General features: G+C 49.0%; 1 protein-coding gene across 1 annotated transcript; it reads left to right on the top strand.

The window, feature by feature from the left end:
• Window positions 1–9350: 9350 nt before the first annotated feature.
• On the top strand, window positions 9351–10580 carry LOC123430656. Its single transcript, XM_045114507.1, has one exon. It carries the CDS (start codon window positions 9724–9726, stop codon window positions 10249–10251), a length of 528 nt encoding a protein of 175 aa, XP_044970442.1. The 5' UTR covers window positions 9351–9723; the 3' UTR covers window positions 10252–10580.
• Window positions 10581–14181: the final 3601 nt, after the last annotated feature.

The following is a 14181-nucleotide window of genomic DNA, read 5'->3' as shown; positions in this document are numbered from 1 at the left end:
CAGAGAATAATGGTTGTTCTATTTATATGAGTGATATGTTTTATGGTCATGCTCCGCTGGTGAATGGTTTATTCTTAATGAATCTCGATCGTGATGTTACACATATTCATAGTGTGAGTACCAAAAGATGCAAAGTTGATAATGATAGTCCCACATACTTGTGGCACTGCCGCCTTGGTCATATCGGCGTTAAGCGCATGAAGAAGCTCCATACTGATGGACTATTAGAGTCTCTTGACTTTGAATCATTTGACACATGCGAACCGTGCCTCATGGGCAAGATGACTAAGACTCCGTTCTCAGGAATAATGGAGAGAGCAAACGACTTATTGGAAATAATACATACTGATGTGTGCGGTCCAATGAACGTTGAAGCTCGCGGTGGTTATCGTTATGTTCTCACTCTCACCGATGATTTGAGTAGGTATGGGTATATCTACTTGATGAAGCACAAATCTGAGACGTTTGAAAAGTTCAAGGAATTTCAGAGTGAGGTTGAGAATCAACGTGACAGAAAAATTAAATGTCTACGATCTGATCGTGGAGGAGAATATTTGAGTCACGAGTTTGGCACACACCTAAGGAAGTGTGGAATCGTTTCACAACTGACGCCGCCTGGCACACCACAACGCAACGGAGTGTCTGAACGTCGTAATCGCACTTTATTAGATATGGTACGATCTATGATGTCTCTTACCGACTTACCACTATCATTTTGGGGATACGCATTAGAAACTGCTGCATTCACTTTAAATAGGGCACCGTCTAAATCCGTTGAGACGACACCGTATGAACTATGGTTTGGCAAGAAACCTAAGTTGTCGTTTCTTAAAGTTTGGGGCTGCGATGCTTATGTGAAGAAACTTCAACCAGAAAAGCTCGAACCCAAAGCGAAGAAATGCGTATTCATAGGATACCCTAAGGAAACTATTGGGTATACCTTCTATCTTAGATCCGAAGGTAAAACCTTTGTTGCCAAGAACGGATCCTTTCTAGAGAAAGAGTTTCTCTCGAAAGAAGTAAGTGGGAGGAAGGTAGAACTTGATGAGGTAATTACACCCCCTCTGGAACAGGATAGTAGCGCAGCGCGGGAAGCTGTTCCTGTGGCGCCTACACCGACTGAAGAGGAATTTAATGATGATGATCATGAAGCTTCGGATCAAGTTACTACTGAACCGCGAAGGTCCACAAGGGCACGCTCCGCACCAGAGTGGTACGACAACCCTATGATGGAAATCATGTTGTTAGACAACGGTGAACCTTCGAACTATGAAGAAGCAATGGCGGGCCCGGATTCCAACAAATGGCTTGAGGCCATGAAATCCGAGATAGGATCCATGTATGAGAACAAAGTATGGACTTTGGTGGACTTGCCCGATGACCGGCGAGCCATAGAAAATAAATGGATCTTTAAGAAGAAGACTGATGCAAACGGTAACGTAACCGTTTACAAAGCTCGACTTGTCGCAAAGGGTTTTCTACAAATTCAAGGAGTTGACTACGAAGTTACTTTCTCTCCCGTAGCGAAGCTGAAATCAGTCCGAATCATGTTAGCAATTGCCGCCTTTTATGATTATGAAATTTGGCAAATGGACGTCAAAACAGCGTTCCTTAACGGGAACCTTAAGGAAGAGTTGTATATGATGCAACCATAAGGTTTTGTCGACCCTAAGGGTGCTAACAAAGTGTGCAAGCTCCAGCGCTCCATCTATGGGCTAGTGCAAGCATCTCGGAGTTGGAACATTCGCTTTAATGAGGTGATTAAAGCGTTTGGGTTCATACAGGTTTACGGAGAAGCCTGTCTGTACAAGAAAGTGAGTGGGAGCTCTGTAGCTTTCCTCATACTGTATGTGGATGACATATTATTGATGGGGAATAATATAGAGATGTTGGAGAGCATAAAGGCCTATTTGAACAAGAGTTTTTCAATGAAGGACCTTGGAGAAGCTGCATACATATTAGGCATCAAGATCTATAGAGATAGATCGAGACGCCTCATAGGTCTTTCGCAAAGTACATAACTTGACAAGATATTGAAGAAGTTCAATATGGAAAACTCAAAGAAAGGGTTCTTGCCAGTTTTGCAAGGTATGAGATTGAGTAAGACTCAGTCGCCGACCACGGCAGCAGATAGAGAGAAGATGAGTTCTGTCCCCTACGCTTCAGCCGTGGGCTCTCTAATGTATGCCATGCTGTGTACAGGACCTGATATAAACCTTGCCATAAGTTTGGTAGGGAGGTACCAAAGTGATCCCGGTACGGAACACTGGACAACGGTCAAGAATATCCTTAAGTACGTGAAAAGGACTAAGGAAATGTTTCTCGTTTATGGAGGTGACGAAGAGCTCGTTGTAAAGGGTTACGTCGACGCTAGCTTCCACACAGATCCGGATGACTCTAAGTCACAGACCGGATACGTATATGTGTTGAATGGTGGGGCAGTGAGCTGGTGTAGCAGCAAGCAAGAAGTCGTGGCAGCATCTACATGTGAAGCGGAGTACATAGCTGCTTCAGAAGCGGCTCATGAAGGAATTTGGATGAAGGAGCTCATCACCGACCTTGGAGTGGATCCAAGCGCGTCGGGTCCTATGACACTCTTCTGTGATAACACTGGAGCCATTGCCATAGCCAAGGAGCCCAGGTTTCACCGGAAGACGAAGCACATCAAGCGCCGCTACAACTCCATCGAGGACCATGTCCAGAGTGGAGTGATAGATATTTGTAAAGTACACACGGATCTGAATATTGCAGACCCATTGACTAAACCTCTTACACGAGCAAAACATGATCAACACCATAATGCTATGGGTGTTCGATACATCACAATGTAACTAGATTATTGACTCTAGTGCAAGTGGGAGACTGTTGGAAATATGCCCTAGAGGCAATAATAAAATGGTTATTATCATATTTCCTTGTTCATGATAATCGTCTATTGTTCATGCTATAATTGTATTAACAGGAAACAGTAATACATGTGTGAATAAATAGATTACAATGTGTCCCTAGCAAGCCTCTAGTTGGCTAGCTCGTTAGTCAATAGATGATCATGGTTTCCTGATCATGGGCATTAGATGTCATTGATAACGGGATCATATCATTGGGAGAATGATGTGATGGACAAGACCCAATCCTAAGCCTAGCACTAGATCGTATTGTTCGTATGCTAATGCTTTTCTAATGTCAAGTATCTTTTCCTTCGACCGTGAGATTGTGCAACTCCCGGATACCGTAGGGGTGCTTTGGGTGTATCAAACGTCACAACGTAACTGGGTGACTATAAAGGTGCACTACGGGTACCTCCGAAAGTGTCTGTTGGGTTGGCACGAATCGAGATCGGGATTTGTCACTCCGTGTGACGGAGAGGTATCTCTGGGCCCACTCGGTAGAACATCATCATGAGCTCAATGTGACTAAGGAGTTAGTCACACGATGACGTGCTACGGAACGAGTAAAGAGACTTACCGGTAACGAGATTGAACAAGGTGTAGGTATACCGGCGATCGAATCTCGGGCAAGTTCTATACCGACAGACAAAGGGAATCGTATACGGGATTGATTGAATCCTTGACATCGTGGTTCATCCGATGAGATCATCGTGGAGCAAGTGGGAGCCACCATGGGTATCCAGACCCCGCTGATGGTTATTGGCCAGAGAGGTGTCTCGGTCATGTCTGCCTGTCTCTCGAACCCGTAGGGTCTACACACTTAAGGTTCGATGACGCTAGGGTTATAGGGAATTGTTGTACGAGGTTACCGAAAGTTGTTCGGAGTCCCGGATGAGACCCAGACGTCACGAGGAGCTCCGGAATGGTCCGGAGGTAAATATTGATATATAGGACGGATGGTTTTGGACACCGGAAGTGTTTCGGGCGTCACCGGTAATGTACCGGCACCATCGGGACCACCGGAGGTGGTCCCGAGGGACCACCGAAGGGGGGCAACGACCCCGGGAGGCTAGATGGGCTAAGTGGGGAAGGGAACCAGCCCCTAGGTGGGCTGGTGCGCCCCCACCCAGCCCATGCGCACCAGAGAAAGGGGGAAGGGGGGAACCCTAGCATAGGTGGGCCTAAGGCCCACCAGAGGGGTGCGCCACCCCTCCTCCCTGCCCTGGCCGCCGCCCACTCTCCCATATGGGGCTGCCGCACCCCTTGGGGGTGGGAACCCTAAGGGCTGCGCCCCCTCCCTCTCCCCCTATATATAGATGAGGACTCGGGGCTGTTTGACACACGGTTTTTCCTCTCTCTCGGCGCAGCCCCGCTCCTCTCCTTCCTCCTTTCTGCCGGTGCTTGGCGAAGCCCTGCCGGGAGACCTCGTCTCTCCATCGACACCACGCCGTCGTGCTGCTGGAGTTCTTTCCCAACCTCTCCCTCCTCCTTGCAGGATCAAGGTGCAGGAGACGTCACCGGGCTGCACGTGTGTTGAACGCGGAGGTGCCGTAGTTCGGCACTAGATCGGAATCGCTGCGAGTACGACTCCATCAACCGCGTTCTAGCAACGCTTCCGCTTAGCGATCTTCAAAGGTATGAAGATACTCTTACCCCTCTCTCGTTGCTGGTCTCTCCATAGCAAGATCTGAATATGCGTAGGAAAATTTTGAATTTATGCTACGTTCGCCAACAGAAAGTCCCATGTTGCTGCAAGCATGCACCATGACACTTGGGGGCTAATGCAAATTGCTTTTTCAAATCATCATCAACAAACCCGGCTATTTCAAGGAGATAAGCCGGCCCTGGGGGCTACATGTCGCTTTTATTCAAGTATGGATTCAAGGAAGAACCGACTCATTATTTCATAATGACCAACCCTTGGGGGCTACACATTGCTGCTCAAGGTTACATCATCAAATTTACAAAGTCCCTGCTCATTATTGCATAATGACACGGCCCTTGGGGGCTACAGTATTCAGTTGTTTCGTGGATCATGAGGTTCAAATTAAAGACCCGACCCATCACACATTGATGAGCCAACCCTTGAGGGCTACACCAGCTGAAGTTTATAAGTATAAGATGATTACAAGTCCTAGGTTGCTGCAGGCAAGACAACTCGACACTTGGGGGCTACATGGTCCAAGATATTATTGCAAATCTCGAAGTCATCATGGGCTGCTAAACTTGGAGCTTGGGGGCTACATGTAATATGGATATACAAAAAAACTGAAGAGCACTTTCAAGATGTCAATTATGAGCAAGACGGCTCAACATATTTTTGTCTAGTTAAAGCATTGAAAGACCGGTTCGACATTACATGGATTTCTTTATCCACAATAATTTGATCAAGTCAATTGGAGTTCAGTTGTTTGACGGGCGTTACCAACAATCATGACCCGCCATTATCAGTCCTAACCCGCCAAAGCAAGAGAAGCCGGTTCAACATTATGTGGATTTATTGCTCCCCAAATTTACATCAAGCGAAAGCATTGGAGGCCGACTCAATGGCATATGTATTTTATTATGGAGGACACGTACCTGCAAAATGATTGAAGACAATTCAAAGAATAAACCCAGACTTTTCAAGGAGCCACTTCAGTAAATCAAGCCGGCCAGAGGAGCAAGCCGGTCCTTAACATATTTATTATTCTTATTTGAGGAGCTTACCATGAATAAACTCAAGCTAACCTGGGGGCCAGAGGAGCAAGCCGGCCAGAGTATGACTACGGTGATCTGAATCACGCAAGTTGTTCCACTACATCGTCCGCGTTTCTTAACGCTTACCGCTGTGCGATCTACAAGGGTACATAGATTGGAATGTCCTCTCGTAGATGAACATCACCATGATAGGTATTGCGTGTGTGTAGGAAAATTTTGTTTCCCATGCAACGTTCCCCAACACGACGGTTGCGGTGCAAATCAACGGGGGCCGATGTTGCCCGCGGTGGTCGGAGTAGATGAAGTGGTCGGGGAAGATGACGACGACGCTCGCGATGAGCTGGTGCTGGACAAAGATGAAGGAGGTGGGCGGGCGGTGCGGCTCGGGTGAGCGAGCTACAATAGCGCCAAAGGAGAGCGGTGATGGCAGCCTGATGGCGGCGGAGGCTAGTTAGGAGCCCGACGGTGATGCTCGAGGTAGGCGAGGAAGAGCCCAACAACATGCCGAAGACCGACACGAACGATGGCGTTCCCGTGCTGAAGGAGATGACGCGGCGCATACCAAAGGAAGTCAACGCGTGGGGACGGTTGAGTGGACCACGCGCCGCGGCGATATGACCCGAAGGGGCGACGAAGCGGCAATGCACGGGTTGGGGCCACGATGGGAAGACCTCGGGGTGGCGGCGTAGACCGCGTGCCGCAACGTTACAACCCGAAGGGGCAACGCAGCGGCGGTGCGCGGGTCGGTGCAGCCATGGGGACGCCCTCGGGCGGCGGCGTGGACCACGTGTCGCCGCACTACAACCCGAAGGGGCGGTGTAGCAGCGGCTCGCGGGTCGGGGCAACTGCCGAGAGAACCACCGGGCAGCGGCGTTGCGCCCCGACGGGGCAACGCAGCAGCGGACTGTTGCTCGATCGATGGAGGGCGCACTATACTCGGGACAACCTTCACAGGACCCGCAGAGGCGCATGCAACCAACTGATCAGGTTAGTCCACGGCGCGGATGGAGTCGATCGCTGCGGGCGGGTAATCAATCCGATCGCACGCGAGGTCGGGGGCGCTGCTCGGTGATGATGACGGCGTCGTGGACGATGAAGCGGGGTGGCCGAGCAGACCAAAACGACGGCGGCCAGCGGGGAACGTCATGCTAGAGGAGGTCGGCCATGGGCCGAGGAGCCCGAGGCAGACGATAGGACCGGCGTAGCCGACAGGCCCAACGCAGCCGGCAAGCCGAGGTAGCCGGCAGGCCTGGCAGCCGCCAAGGGGGCCGGCAACCAGCAGGCCTAAGGCATTCGACGTTCCTGAGGCGACCGACGAGTGGCAACAAGACGGAAGGTGGGTGATGCCATCATCCTGTTCAACGCGGGGCGACGACGGCGACGTAAAGTGACGGGCGGGCAGATACGCGGACGACGGCCATGACGGGCCACCGCGTCGCGCAAGGCCGTCGGGTCAAAGTAGAGGTCGGCTGATTGCACCTAGGTCGGAGTAGAGGTGCGTAGGTGTCGACGGCGGCGACGGGCGACGCAGCCCGACCTTAGATCGGAAAACTAAAAAGGAAGAGTGCCGATCAAGAGACCGGCAAAAGAAAGAAAACCTATATCAAGAGATCGGGAAAAAGACTCTCTAATGCAGCCGGTCAACAAGACCGGCAGACGAACCCTAGGTACGGGCGGCGCTGCCCCCGTCGGCGGTCATGAAGACCGACCGCCCCAGGGGCGGCGCGCGGAGTGAAAGCGGTGGCGGCGGCTAGGTCAAGGAACCTGCGGCAGGTACCATGTTGAACGGGAATAGAAGGATTGAAGGTGGGTTGCGGCAGCGGCGTCCTGCCCTCCCAGCCCGCGCAAGTGTTTCGCCTCCATCGCCATTCTCTTTGTTTGGATCATATGAAAGCACCAGAACGCACGAATCTTCGACGGCAATAGCGGCCCTCCATCACAGGCCTTTGAGACATCCATCCAGGACGAGGCGTGGGCATGCTCTAGTGGTGGTGCCAAAGGGCTCCTTATATATTCCATGTAAATTGAACTCTTAGAGTACCTCCTCCAACCGATACGCGGTAGCGCGGCGCTAATAAAATTTTACAGCATCGGAATAACGTTTTTACGCGTGAGAGCGATGAAAAAGTTTTTCAGATACACAAAAACACGATTATCAATTTGGCAGCCCCACCTGCAGCACCCAACATGCACACAATCTAACGTCCTAGTTTGGAGTTCCAAAAACAGAACGCCTAAAATTTACAGCGCGGCCCTGACTTTTTTTTGCGCGCTCTATTTTACAACACCTACTCAAACATTATTTTTTGTTTCCGACATACAAAAACATGGGTTTTAACGCGTAAGAACTTTTTTGAGCGTGTTGAAGATGCTCTCAACGTTAGGGCCGAACACGATTCAAAAGATTTGGCAGATTAAGGGGTCCAAAGTAAAAAAACAAAATGGCATAAGAAAAAATATAGTAGATGTAGCAAGTGGTATCCTCAAAAGGAAAAAAGATGTGGCGAGTGGCGACCCAAATGCGTGGGCGAAACTCGTACCGCCTGCCTGCGCAAAAAAAGAAAGAAAAAAAAAACTCGTACCGCCTGCATCGGCGTTCCAGCCCAAAATTAATGTACCCGGGTAAACATAAAGGCGGGAGTAAACGTAAGCGCCACGGAAGGTTGGAGTGTCGTACAGCTACCAAGGCAAGCAATAGAGCGCAGTGCAGTTGTGTAATGTGGCGCCACGAAATAAACAAGAGCAACAAATCCATTCATCGTAGTAGCGTGTTGAAGATGTGGTCATGCTGATGAACATTTGAATGTCTTTCAAAAAAATTCCACGGGTGAGCTGGGCAGCCGGAGCGGGTCTAGTGACGATCGCGTGAATGGAACAGGGCAAGCTGACGACAGACGCGTGCGGTGGTAACTTGGAATTGCAACCGGCACCCTAGATGGCTAGGCAGATACCCCATCTAAAATGCTTGTTGCATGGTAGCATTAGCAAATCTGGAGGCGAGGAGGGCTAGCATTCTTAGCGTATAGGACTGATCGATTGGCAATCCGGGACTCAGATGCCACACTGATATATTACGTGCATCATTCTTTTAAAAATGGACGTGCGTATTTTTTTTTTCCTGAAAGACGACTCATCCTAAAGTGGAGTAGTATTAGCTGTATTAATTTATTCTCTGTTATGCCAATTCGTTCATTAATGAGTGAGAGCACAAGGTGATCGTCCGGATCATGAATGTTGGGCAGCACGTCATCTTTTCGTCCTACATCAACGATCAAAAGACCCCACCAGTCTCACTCCTAATTTACCGTGTTACCATTCCATCTAGGGGAGGAGAGGACATCCCCTCCCAAAAAAAAAAAAAAAAAAAAAGGAGAGGACAAAACAGGGTCGGCGTTGCTGCGTGCTACCGACGAGAAAAATGTCAAAATTACCCTTGCATTAGTAAGGAAAAAAGAAACGTCTATTAGTATATCCTCATGAACGCACGGTCAGATTTTGGTGCCGTAAAAAAAGACTACCGTAGTAATAATAAATGATTGTTTAGTTCCCCGTCACGCGTGCACTGGGATTTGGGACTGGAACTGCCTAGTGGTAGTAGCATTAAATTAACATGGCATTTTGGTCTACTAGTACTAAAAAGAATGTAGTACTACTTCGCATTAAATCCAGATAAGACGCCCATCCGAACAACTCCTGGCAGGAGGGTAGGACGGAGCAGATGCACTCCAGTCGTGACGTCATGGCGGTTTCGTGTTACGACGGCGCATGTGGCATCGATTCAAGTCTAGCAAGTCTTTACAGTGTGGGATATCGCGCACTGCTTCAGGGGAGACGATGTGCATATACGAGTACTACTAATAATCATCCTACAACGCAACGAGTGGTAAACTAACAGAGTGATTATTCGAGTCCTATAACTTGCTGCACATCGGGAAATATAAGCAAGCCACAATGACCAGGGCACATCACATCGGGAAAAATAAATCCACAGTTCCACAAAATAGAAGTTCCAGATCTAGATTCTTGCTATACGCTGAATATCACAGCACCATCCATTCCGCCACAGAGCATGCAACAGTCAGTGACAAAACAACCAGTACGAAGGTAGAAACGGACCGAAACGATTTGCAAGTCGATGGCGCCCCGCCGCCCCCGTCTCGCCGTGGTCGCCCTACGCGGCCCCGGCCTTCTTGTCGTCGCCGCCCTCCGCGGCCGGGGCCTCGTCGCCGTGGTCGCCATCCGCAGCTGCGGACGCGCCGTCGTCGTCGCCGGCCGCGGACTCGTCGTCGTAGTCGTCGCCGGCCGCGGACGCGCCGTCGTCGTCGCCGGCCGCGGACTCGTCGTCGTAGTCGTCGCCGGCCGCGGACTCATCGTCGTCGTCGCCGGCCGCGGAGTCGTCGTCGTCGAAGTCGCCGGCCGCGGACTCGTCGTCGTCGTCGCCGGCCGCGGAATCGTCGTCGTCGTCGTCGTCGTCGCCCTTGGACAGCGCGGAGAACTTGTTCTTCGGGCCACTGAGCTGCCCAGGCTTCAGCTTCATCTGGATGTGGGGCCCGCGTGGGGAATCTCCGTGGAGGGAGTACTTTTTTTCTTTCTTGCGCAGCACTTCCCGGTCCCGCGCAGGCAAAACACCGCAAAAAAAGCCATTATACTTTATTTTTTTTAGGAAAAGGGCCAACACTCCCCCGATTTGGTGAAAAGCAATGGGAGGAGACGAAGGGTGCATCCAGAGTGACAGTCCGCGGCAAGGCCTGGAAGGTTCAAAGCAGCACCAACCACCTGACCATGGCAGCGGCGTAGTACAATAGCGTTTATCTTATCTGCATCGCCTGTGCTCTGGCACACAACAGCATTCCGCTACAGGACCTTTTTTTGTTTTGCGGGATGCTGCAGCATACTACCCCGTACTACTACTTTTCCTGATTCCCATCTTTTTCAATGGAGTATACTTTATTGAACCATGAGTATTATTAATTAATAATCATTGCGAATTTTCCAGAGAAAAACAGTTCCCATTGCAAGATGACACAGTGGGTTTGAATTTATTTTATTAGAGAAATTAATTAGCACATCAGGTGGGTTGCTAATCCTACACTTCAGTTGCCACGTTAGTTATCCCCCGACTTGCTTTTCCAGTCACTAGTCTTTTTAACAACTCGAACTCGTCTCCCTTTTCCTGATTCCCATCTTTTTCGTCTTTTGCTACGGTTTGTTCCTTCCTAAAAAACAATGTTCCCTTCAATATTTTTGCTTGCGTGTGTGTGTATATATATATATATATATATATATATATATATATATATATATATATTTTGGGCATCTTTTTTAGGGTCACATTCGCTATTTCCTGTCGAGCTATGTTTAATCACTGCGGTGGATGTAACATCTAAGATTCTTTTTTCTAGAGTACACAAATTGCATACCATAACTTTATCGAACAAGAGAATTACAAATACAAAACGACTCGCATTCATTGCGAACAACGAGAGTAGCACAAACTCCACATCAAGGTTAGTCCAAAGATAACCATCAGTGAAAAGACAACTACTCCTTCCGAGCCAAAATATAAGACCTTTTAAAAATTTCACTAGAAGTCTACATACAGAACAAAATGAGTGATTCTACATTCTAAAATATGTCTATGTACGTCTATATATAATTTATAATGCAATTTCTAAAAGGCCTTATATTTAGGAATGGAGGGAGTACAAAGCAAAAGAGCCTGCCCAAAACCAAAAACCTCGTCGTCTCGACCGACGTCGAGCACCACCAAAGAACATCAATTCCCTTGAAAATTTCCTTGTCAATGCACCATCCCCTTTATGCCTAAAGGAGGTGGCAAAAGGATGGCATCACTTGTTTCGACTTGAGGAAGGCAACATCTTGATGTCATCAAAGATGGTTGTACATTGCGCCGCAGTTGCTTGATCATGGGCAACGACACAAAACATAGGGGCGCAACATAGGACCTCGTTTCCTGGCACGATGCTCCCAACAGAGGGACGACGTCAAGAACACCGCCATAGTAGCGCTCAAAGTTTCAAGTGCATAATTAGCGATTCATAATATGCCTATCACATCAAACATGGTCACGTGGCGTGAGCATGCCATTATATTCCCTCTTTGCCAAATTATAGTGCACATATGATAGTTTAAGGGACAGACTTTGCAAATTTTAATCAAGTTTATATGAAAATATATATGACACATTGTCATGCGCAAAAGCATGGGAAACACCATTAGTTATTGTTACTTTAGTGTATGTTGTTTATAAAATGTTACCACAAGACATAAATTAATGATAATTAATAATGTGCCCTCTCCCTCCACGCTGACCTTCTCCTCTACCATATCGTCACCTCAAGTTGAAGACGATCCATCCTTGTCCCGGAAAGGCCCTCGATCCTCCTCATTGAAGCTACACTCCCCAAAGGTCATCCTTGCTTCTTGACCAACTTTTGTAATTTCTGTGTGTTGCGAGTATAGACTGAATACACTGATTACTTTTGTGGTGCACAAAACTGATGGATTAGAGTTTGACGATGCGGGGGCGGGGAGCAACCAAGTGCTTCATTTGTTCATTAGAAAGTTTTCGTCAAATGTTGTAAATGCAGTAACACGAAAATGTTGTCATGGAGCCATCTTCAAGTCTTCACAGCATCTACACCCGAAGGTTGCGAATATGTCCCTCAAACGTCCGCGGACGCATCCGGACACATTCGCGGGGAGTGACAGGAACGCTTTAAATAAACAGAACTGCATCCACACATCTTATACTAGATTCCCAAATTCATAGAGAAGCATGCAAACAAAAAACCTACGCACTACATAGAAACCTAACTCCTACTCCTCCTTGTTGAAGATTTCGACGATCTCCATGCCCTCCGATGGATACATGGGTGGCAGCGGCAGGTGTAGTTTCGCCCTCTCCGGCTGCTTTGCTCCCGCCTCCTCTGCAGCTATCTCCATGTCGAGCTTGTCGAAGAGTGTGTCGGCCTCCGCCTCCTGTGCTGGATGAGCTCCTAGTTGGCTGGCATCTCGGCCTCATCCTGGATGGACTCCAGGACGGCTTGCAGCTCCGTCATCTCCTCGGCTTGGGCGAGTGCGAACTCCGCATCCACCTTCACCATGTTAGAGCCCCGAGTAGGTGGTCTGTCTCGTCCGCCTCCGCATCAACCACCTTCATCGGCTCCGACAGCTCCCCCTCCTTGTCCTTTGGCTCCGGCGAATCTGGAGGCAGACCCGAAGCGATGTGAGGGGCGGCTAAGCTAGATATCTGCCTCGATCTCCATCCGGGGCCGCTGCATGATCATCGCATAGGTGGTGATTCTACGACGGACCATATCAACGCCGGAGAGCATGGGAGAGTGGGGGAGAGGAAGCAGACGGGCTCGGGTGGTGGCGAGGAGAGGGAGGAGATGGATGTGCTATGGCTGGGGACGCCAGTCGGCTTAAATAGCCGGATTTATCCTCGAAAGGTAAGCAGAAGTGGCGTCACGCGACCTTCACACCACGGCGATGGTCGACGTGTCCGTCGGACCGTTAGGTTTCCACGCGAATCTAGATGAGGCCCATCTGTGGGGGAACATTGTATGTGAAACAAAAAAATTCCTACGCTTTGTCAGGACCCCGATCATAAGCCACACGAATCCAACGTGTAACACATCGCATCACTTTGCGGTCTCACGCATGGTTAACCCCACGGCTGCCACCTTACCTAGGTCGGGACCGTTTGCGTATTTTGACTCACGTATGCAATTGTCTCTCTAGCAATCCAATGCCAAAGAACCCGGATCGACATAACTAGTCGTAAACCCAAGTGATAGTTCCGTACAGGAACATGCATACATGGCCCAACAAACCAGGTGTCGGTCATCAGCGTGTGTAGATGAGTCGTAGCAAGCTACAAGGACTCCATTACAGCACGTGACATTTCCCCGTAGGGACAGTCACCGCAGCTAAGAAGGACACATGCCGGTCAACCGATGTGTCTGGAGCAGTAGCAAGCTACTATGGCTCAGCGGAAGCACAAAGGGGCATTTCCATGTAAAGAGTGCTACTAAAGGTGCACGACTAGGTGGTCGAACCTCATACAAATCACAGTGCATCACACGTACGCATGACATACTCAATATGCATAGATGCAACGATGGCATCACAACATAACCATAAACATACATCATTTATTTAGAAGGCTCATAAGAGCCTTGCATAATAATATCATACAGATAGGGGTCTCACGACCCAGCACGCAAGTCATACAATCAACTCTTACAAACCAGCGGAAGCATAAAGCTCTCTTAGTACACAGAGATGGAAAGGTAAAAGGCACATGGCCTCACTATCTACAAACCCATCCTAGGGCTAGATCGTAGCTGGGATACCAGCTACTCGTCGTCGTCAACGTCTAGATAAAACCCTCCATTAGGGTCAAGGGTTTCCTCTGCAACAATTTATTAAACAAACGCGAGTACAAATGTACTCAGCAAGACTTTAAAACAGTCCTAGCTACTCATGCATAAGTATCAACAAAAGGGCAGTGGGGTTTCATGCAGCAAGCCAGCTTTGACTCTTGGCTAACTTGTTCTACGACTAC

Source organism: Hordeum vulgare, chromosome 2H (assembly GCF_904849725.1).
Source record: "Hordeum vulgare subsp. vulgare chromosome 2H, MorexV3_pseudomolecules_assembly, whole genome shotgun sequence".
In the NCBI taxonomy this organism is placed as follows: domain Eukaryota; kingdom Viridiplantae; phylum Streptophyta; class Magnoliopsida; order Poales; family Poaceae; genus Hordeum; species Hordeum vulgare.
The sequence above is the reverse complement of the archived record's forward strand: the minus strand, read 5'-3'. Positions and strand labels throughout refer to the sequence as shown.